At 32.2% G+C, this 8,828-nt stretch overlaps 1 protein-coding gene across 2 annotated transcripts; it reads left to right on the forward strand.

Moving 5' to 3' along the window:
- The first annotated feature begins 1,637 nt into the window (after positions 1–1,637).
- LOC123011154 (dual specificity protein phosphatase CDC14B-like) lies at positions 1,638–8,828 on the forward strand. 2 transcript variants are annotated; one of them, XM_044408471.1, is made up of 4 exons: positions 1,638–2,206; positions 2,255–2,569; positions 2,620–2,749; positions 8,311–8,828. In XM_044408471.1, exons 1-4 carry the CDS (start codon positions 1,827–1,829, stop codon positions 8,779–8,781), a joined length of 1,296 nt encoding a protein of 431 aa, XP_044264406.1. In that variant the 5' UTR covers positions 1,638–1,826; the 3' UTR covers positions 8,782–8,828. The 2 variants fall into 2 exon arrangements, with proteins under 2 accessions (XP_044264406.1, XP_044264407.1); XM_044408472.1 differs by having other exon boundaries at positions 8,329–8,828.

Here is an 8,828-nt window from a genome sequence, read left to right on the forward strand (position 1 = left end):
GGGTCGCACAAATGTGGAAATAAAGGTAAGCCAATGCCGACTTGAAAAAATAGCCATCACAACAGTCATGTGCTAGCACCATCTGGGACAGAATTGTTTAGGAGTATTTAATTTTATACTTGTAAATAAGGCGCGTTGACGTGCATTCTCTCACTTTAACACAGGGGAGTAATTTCATAAGATAATAATGTTAGAGAACGCCTAAAATAAAGGAATGCTTTTGAAGCAAAACTGTATTGAATTTAAATTATAGCATTAAGTTTAGTACAGTATTTGAAAATATATAAAAAAAAAATAATAGTCACCAAACATTGATTTTCCTAATGAATAGACATTAAAATGAATTTTCATCGTAAAAATAATTTAAATTAATAAGATAATAAATAAGATATGTTTTTTGTCTTTGATGACATTCGTCTTAACAATATACCCAAATATTGAGATTTTTACTCGGATTTTTTAGTTACGCGTGTATAAGAACTATTTATTTTTGTATATGGTGACAGTACGGTATAATGGAAAGAGTAATTAAGTGTCACAAAAAAGTTCTATAATATTTATCTAAATTTTATTGGTTGTTGAGCGAATCTATGATGACTGTATACAAAAATTTGTTCCAAAGAATGTAATTTGTTTAAGACATATTTTATACTTATTGCCGGGATACTAATACAAACTGGAAAAACGTGCAGAAAAAACGGTACTTATGGTCAATGTTTTGCCTGGGATATTTTTACTTTAGTGCCCCGGGGTGCCACACAATAGACACCCGACATTCAATAAAACTTAAACCGGACTCGTTGAATATTAGGAATTCTTGTAAAAAAAATATAAGAGCTACGTAAAACTAAAGATTCACATATTATTAATTTCAAATTTATCGTTTTGTCTTTTAAAAGATTCTTTTAAAAAATTATCAGTTTTATTTATTACATTTAATTCCAATTTTGTAAATCTTTTTTTACGTGTTTTTGAAGATGACTGATTTTTTTTTCTGTCAAATTTTTAATATAGTAATATTGCGACCTAGGCACCTAGGTTCATACTTATAGTATAAACAAAACTTGCATTTTCTACCGCTTCCAGCTTTCAGCTGTTTTTAGGTATACCCCCACTTTAAGAATGAGGATATTCGAGCGGCAAATTTTGTCAAAGTAAAATGAATATTGGCGTTTTGTTAAAAACTAATAATATTTAAATATATTTTTAATTTTTTTACTTGCGTTGTATTCGTACCATCACAATACATCTTTCCCCTAGACGTTTTTAAAATATTATGGATATTTAAATAAAATTCAAATAAAAAAATTCCCACTTGATTTGAGAGCAAGCAAGTTATGCAATGATACGAATTGTGACTTATTTTATTTCAAAAACTATGTATTAGTTGATAGTACTCGTAAAAATTCTACCTTTGAGTAGTGTACTGGTTTCTATAGAATTATTGGTTAGTTATTGTTAACTTTGGAAAAGTTAATAATAAATATGATTATTATTACTATTTACTTATGTAAATAGTATTCACACCCTAATTTAGGAGTTAGGGTTGAAATAAAAAAATTTCTATTTTAAATGAAAATATTTTTGGAAAAGGCGCTTGTAGAGTGCGTTGCTCCGCTACTGCTTCAAATTTCCGGTTTGAAAGATATTTGAGTGTGCTTCTGTCTTCAGTCAAAAAATGCAAAATTTATAAAATGAAGCAAATCACTCATCAAATAATTGGTTTTTCTTTGGCACTACTTATAAATTACACGCTCCAATTCCTATTTTTTGCGGCATTGTGCAGTGATTCAAAATATTGCTATTTGTTTCCTTGAAGAGTCAAAATGGAATCACACGAATACATCGACAAGACCGTAGAAATTCTCAAGAATCGTTTTTATTTCGCCGTCTCAAAATTCTCCGTTTATAAACGTTTGAAAAATTCAAGAAACTACCAGTATATTTGTTTCGATGAAGAGCTCAGATACCGGAATTTTTTCCACGACTTTGGGCCGTTGAATATCTCGTGTCTGTATAAGTATTCGTGTAAGGTCACCAAGATGTTGCAGAATTTCAGAGGAAGGAAAAAAATTGTACATTACACGAGCCATGATCCCAATAAGAAAGCCAATGCGGCGTATTTGGTCGGCTGTTTTGCCGTCGTTTGCATGAAAATGGAACCGTTTGAAGTCTACAAAATTCTACTTATCACAGAACCATACAAGTAACTGTCTTATTTATTCAATGCATCGCACTGACCCCAAAATTCTAGGCAATTTGTCGACGCCCTTCAGCGCACTTCAGTTCACACAATCAGACTTTTTGACTGTTTTTCAGGAGTTGCAAAAGCGTTACAATATAATTTGTTCGATTTTACCGATTTTAATGTTCAAGAGTATGACGTGTGTGACCAAGTGGAAAAAGGGAACATGAATTGGATCATTCCTCGAAAATTTCTCGCATTTTTGGGACCCACTGAACCTAGAGTCGGAGTTGGACACACTCCTGGCTTCTATTTGGAATATTTCCTTCAACACGACATCAAGACTGTAATTCGTCTCAATGACAAACTTTACGACTCCTCGGTGTAAACAAATCTCTCGGGTTTTGTTCCCGAAATAATAAATTTTTCTGTAGTTTTACTCGGATTGGAATTGAGCATCACGACTTATTTTTTGATGATGGTTCAGTCCCTTCGATGGACATTTTGCTCAGTTTTTTACGTATTACTGAAACCGCCCCAGCGGCAATTGCTGTGCACTGCAAGGTGAGTAAAATCTGGTGTAATAAAAAATAGTGTGACTCTTATTAAAGGAGAGATCAACTTTCAAAATGCATTTTTTTTTATTTATCTAATAAACGCAATGTAATAAAACATGAACATTTATGAAATGAAATTCGAAATATTTAGGTTGGGAGCTTCGAAATTAAATATTTTGTGAAACTGCTGTGACGTCACTCCAGCCCAACTCTATCCTTTACTGCGCGATCGCGATTGGCCTACGACTTTTTTTTCGATAATTTCCCTTAATAGATGAATGATTTGGAAAGAATACAATGATTTACTTCGTTAACAAAGTTTTATTGTGTCAGTGGTTTGGGATAAACAATTTTTAAATGATTTAGGCCGCATAAAAAATTATTGTCATACTGGCTGTTTAGAAAGTTATCACGATAGTCGTTTGAAGTATGCTCCAAAAAGGCTACATTTCTCATATCATTCAATGTTATATTGATCAGGACAATGCAAATAGCAAAAATTGTTGAAGCATTCGTACTACAATTTCTCAAAATCGACAAAACAGTGGTTAAAAAAAGACGTATACAATTCAAATAGCAAATAAACAAATAAAATAATGCAATACGCCAACAATGAAATAGAATTGTCTACATGTGAAGAAATGTTTAGATATCCCCAGAATATTTTTGATAGGTAGACCTAAACCATCACAAGATGACCACGGCGTTAAATTCATACGTTTCAATAAAAATAATTAATCAAATAAAATTTTGTATGTTACTTACCTGACTTCAATATAATATTTAAAAATAACATTTTTCCGAAATAAATAACATTTATATACAGGGTTATTCATAAATATGAAGCAATATTTGAACCTCAAAAATGACCTATAAAATGATGTTAATTTAAATAATAACTCGTGTCCTATCTCCACTGATAAGAATTTTACAGCCCTCGGAATGTGGGTATGGAAATTTGATTTTTTTGTAATAACTTTCGAACTATTTCACCAAATATTATAAAATTTGGAACATTTTCTTGTGACAACATACCTTTTGAACTGGTAATCACGAAAACCGGATACATCTACTCAATTTCCGATTCCAGCAGTTGCAGGTCACATTTTCTGTGTTTTTCCATTTTTTTGCTCTCTTAACACCAATTTTTTATTGCCCTAATAGATAGAGTAATCAATTTCGAATAAAAAACGCATAACCTTTAATACCCTTAAAATGGACCGTTTCAAAGATATTTTAATTTAAACTGAGGACTGCACAACGCTGAAATCAAAAAATAGGGATTTTGAATAAATGATATCCACGGCAACAAATGACCATGGTCCCACTAATCGCTGTCAGGCATCTGTCAACTTTGATATTGGACCATTCTTGGACGATTAATTGAAAATATTTAATAAAATAGTTTACTTCAGACTTCAAACGTAATCTACAATAAATCCAAATCGATCTCGTAGCATTTAATTTATAAATAATTCACAAAAATTTATCGTCAAAGTTAACACATACTTTTTGATTTCAGCGTTGTGCAGTTCTCAGTTTAAATTAAAATATCTTTGAAATGGTCCATTTTAAGGGTATTGAAGGTTATGCGTTTTTTATTCGAAATTGATTACTCTATCGATTTAGGCAATAAAAAATTGGTGTTAAGAGAGCAAAAAAAATGGAAAAACACAGAAAATGTGACCTGCAACTGCTGGAGTCGGAAATTGAGTAGATGTATCCGGTTTTCGTGATTACCAGTTCAAAAGGTATGTTGTCACAAGAAAATGTTCCAAATTTTATAATATTTGGTGAAATAGTTCCAAAGTTATTACAAAAAAATCAAATTTCCATACCCACATTCCGAGGGCTGTAAAATTCTTATCAGTAGAGATAGGACACTAGTTATTATTTAAATTAACATCATTTTATAGGTCATTTTTGAGGTTCAAATATTGCTTCATATTTATGAATAACCCTGTATAAAAATGAATTTATTCATGCATTTCTTTAATAAATGAGTGTACAGAAACGAAACTAACGGGCGTTTATTTAAATTTGGCGTCATAGTTGGCGGTTGTGAAGTCTGTTGTGAACGGACTACAATTTTTCATACTCCTAACGAGGAACTTTCAATACGATGGTTTGTTCACAATCAGACAATGTAAAAGAATGTAAGAGAAGACATTATTAACATATAGGGGAAGTAGGGGCAAGACCTTAACGTTTGAAGTCGAATAAAAAACTAAATATACATCACAGAAGTTCGAAATTCTATTTATCAACTTAATCAGTGTTCTCTCTATTAAGACTATAATAAAAAAAATAACAAAAATTATTATTTTTTTTAAATAACGATAAAAAGAAACAAAAATACTTTTACCCTATCTTGCCCCACCCTTGGGGTAAAATGGGGTCCCCCATTGGGCAAGATGGGGTACTACAGTTTTAAAGACTGCGTCTTCATCGTTGTCATCGACGCCAGCGCAGCCGCAATGTACCCATTTCCCACATAGCTGACATGTGATCCATCCATCCAAATAATCCAGTTTCATCACAATAATAAATTTTATCCGGAGTAAATTAATATTCATCCAGAGTTTTTCCTAACAGTTCAAAAAACTTTCCCACCGACACTCTATTAAATCCCGCAAGTCCAGCAGCAGAAGTATTTTCTGATTTTCGAAGACTTATTTCTGGATGAAGCTTAAGAAATCCCTTAACCTAATGTTTACCAGCTTTTGCCTTGACTTCACTGAACTTATGTTGCTTATTATTGACAACTGCCAATTGATATGCCCCGTACCCCATTTTGCATTTTGCATTTTGTAGGTAAAAAAAAATCATTTTATAAATGGACAAGTAATCGTGTAAATAACTAGTCTAAAATCAAGTTTAAAGTACAGGGATTGCAATGAAACGATGTTGTTTACATGACAACCTATGTATTTCTGACTGTCACGTTCGAAACACAATAGAAAAATAACATCAAATAATTAAAAAAATATTTTTTTACTCACAGCCCCGTTACGTGTTATGCTCAGGTTCTCGCTTTTGCCGCAGTGAAAAGTTTTGAGATACATCTACAAAATGACCTTAAAAGTTTTATCAAAACTGTTTTTGTTTTTGAGATATAGTGAGTCCCCATCTTACCTCGCTACTCCGTTTTACCCCTCCTTCCCCTAACATAAGTAACGCATAAAATATGATCAATGATGGCGACTACTCTGCACAATATAACTATTCCCTGTTTTATGTGGGTATGTTCGTATTAAGTAGGCCGAATTTGCCAAAACGTTAAAATAGGCGCATGGAAGCTTCTAATAATTAACCGTTTTACTTGATGTAATACTTTGAAGTCTTAGGTTTTTCAGATTTTTTGTGTTCAAAGACGTAATTGGCTCTTTTGGTGACATAAGCAATAATTTTCGGTTTTATGTAGCCTACTTTCTGAGCGAATATTTAGTAACATTAGAAAAGCAAAGTCTTTTTCAATGCTTTGTATCTCTGGGGCACTAGAAGATAAAATTTTGAAACAAATTTGTCCTCATTCAGAAAAGAACGGGCAATAATCTGAAATAAATAAAAACTTAATTTTGTCTTTGTTGAATAATAGCAAAATTCTGGTTCTCCGGTTAATTTTGGCGGCCAGTGTACTTATTTATTTCTAATAAACCGTCACATTTGTTATTTATTGTCCAAAGAAATTGCAACTTTTTGTAACAGATCTCAACTAGTTACAATATCGGTTGCAACGGATATATACAGGCTGTTCCGTCAAAACCCCACATTAGAAGTATTGGGAGTTGGAATAATCGTATTTATTTGAAAATTGGTACATAGCCATAAACCATTAAATCCTCCCAAATGAAAATATTTTCAAAGTGGCGACACTTCCGGTTATACCGGAAGTCAGTCTCAACTTTCTTATTTTTAATGAAAAGGTATATTTTTTACTACGTTTTTGGATTAATCGGGTTATTTTAAAGGAGTTTTCATTAACTTTTCCTATACCTAAATTTAGCCGTTTTTGAAATATTTGGAGTTTTTCAAAAATTGTTGAATCTGCACCTTCCATTTTAAAAATCGTTAACTCTGTCATTTTTTAAGATTTCGAATTCGTTTTTTTGGCGTTTGAAAGAGAAAGCTTAGATCCTTTTTCTGGTGTTTTCAAATTTTGAAAAAATAACATATTCCAAAATTTTAGGGTTACTACTAATAATTCAAATACTCATAACTCAATTTTTTTAAATGAAATACCCCAATTTTTATTTTACAAAATAGAAGAGAATTTAATTGTGCATTGACCTGTATTAATATTCCCTATACCTAAATTTAATAATTTTCAAGTTATGGACTTTTTTTTAAGACTACAGAAAATTTATTACTAGCCACACCCGTTTTCACATAATTTGCTATGGAAATTAAAAATGTCAGAATTGTTTCTCAATAAACGTCGACAGTGGCTTATTATTTTACAATTAGTGCCAAAGTATGGAGAATCAAAGTTAAGCAAACTTAATTATTACTGATATGTTCTACCATGCGATTATTATTTACAGCTAACAAATGAGAAAAAATTATTTTTGTTTAATGAACGACATCATAATTTTGTTACACTCTCCATAAATACAAAATAAATTTATTAAATCTAAGTTTGAGTAGCTTTGACTCTCCATATTTTGGCACTATTTGTCAAATAATAAGTCACTGTCGACGTTTATTGAGAAACAATTTTGACATTTTTTATTTCTATAGCACACTATCGAAAACGTAATAGATTTTCGACAGTCTTAACAAGAAGTCACCATAACTTAAAGATTATTAAATTTTGGTATAGGGAATCGATAGATCGATGCAGAATTAAATTCTCTTCCATTTAGTAAAATAAAAATTGGAGTATTTCTTTTGGAAAAATTGAGTTATGGGTATTTGACTTACTACAAAAGTAACCTTAAAATTCTAGGATTTGTTAATTTTTTTTCAAAATTTGAAAACACCGGATGAAAGATCGAAACTTTCTCTTTCAAACGCCAAAAAAACGAATTCAAAATTTTAAAAAATAGCAGAGTTACCGATTTTTAAAGTGGAAGGTGCAGATCCAAAAATTGTTGAAAAACTCCAAATATTTCAAAAACGGCTAAATTTAAGTATAGGGAAAGCTGATGAGAACTCCCTTAAAATAAACCGATTAATCCAAAAACGCAGTAAAAAATATACCTTTCCATTTAAAATAAGAAAGTTGAGACCGACTTCCGGTATAACCGGAAGTGCCGCCATCTTGAAAATATTTTCATTTAGGAGGACTTAATGCATTATGGCTATGTACCAATTTTCAAATAAATACAATTATTCCAACTCCCAATACTTCTAATGTGGGGTTTAGACGGAACACGCTGTATATCATTTGGTGCTGCCCGCCCGACGTTGAGTTGGGCTGAAGAGACGTCATCACTTCATGCACAAAATTATGAAAAAAATTATATTTTACTCAATTTTTAAGATATAGAAAAAAATTCTTTCGTCACTGTACTCGCAGAATTTAGAATTTTGGTTACGACTCATAAAAAAAATGTATTTTGAAAGTTGATCTCTCCTTTAAAGGCTGGACTTGGAAGAACCGGGACTTTGATCGGGGCGTATCTTGTGAAACATTATTCAATGACGGCTAAAGAGGCAGTGGCTTGGTTGAGAATTTGTCGGCCTGGGTCGGTGACGGGGGCCCAACAGGCTTTCTTGGAGGACAACGAGGGTTGGCTTTGGAGGTCAGGGAGTGAATATAGGATCAGGCACTATGGGGATGAGACTAGAATGCCTCAGCATAAGTACGGGATTTACAGCAAACAATGGCCCGTTGATCGAAGTCGGATTATAAATGAGGCTAGGAGAAAACTGAGATTGAACGATCTTAATTGCCATTATCGAGCTTTGAGACAAATGGATGAAAAACAGTATTTGAGACATGTATCCAAGTTGTTGGCTTCAGTGAGGAGTTACGAAGCGGACAAGTTGAGGGACAAGGTTGGGAAGGTCCTTACAGGATTCCCAAAATATTAATTGTAACAATGATTTTGAAAATAAATTTTTTCGGTTTTTGTAATAAA

This window comes from Tribolium madens, unplaced genomic scaffold (assembly GCF_015345945.1).
Source record: "Tribolium madens isolate multiple individuals breed KSU strain unplaced genomic scaffold, Tmad_KSU_1.1 Scaffold_91;HRSCAF=231;Tcas5.2_LG7, whole genome shotgun sequence".
NCBI classification, from domain to species: Eukaryota; Metazoa; Arthropoda; class Insecta; order Coleoptera; family Tenebrionidae; genus Tribolium; species Tribolium madens.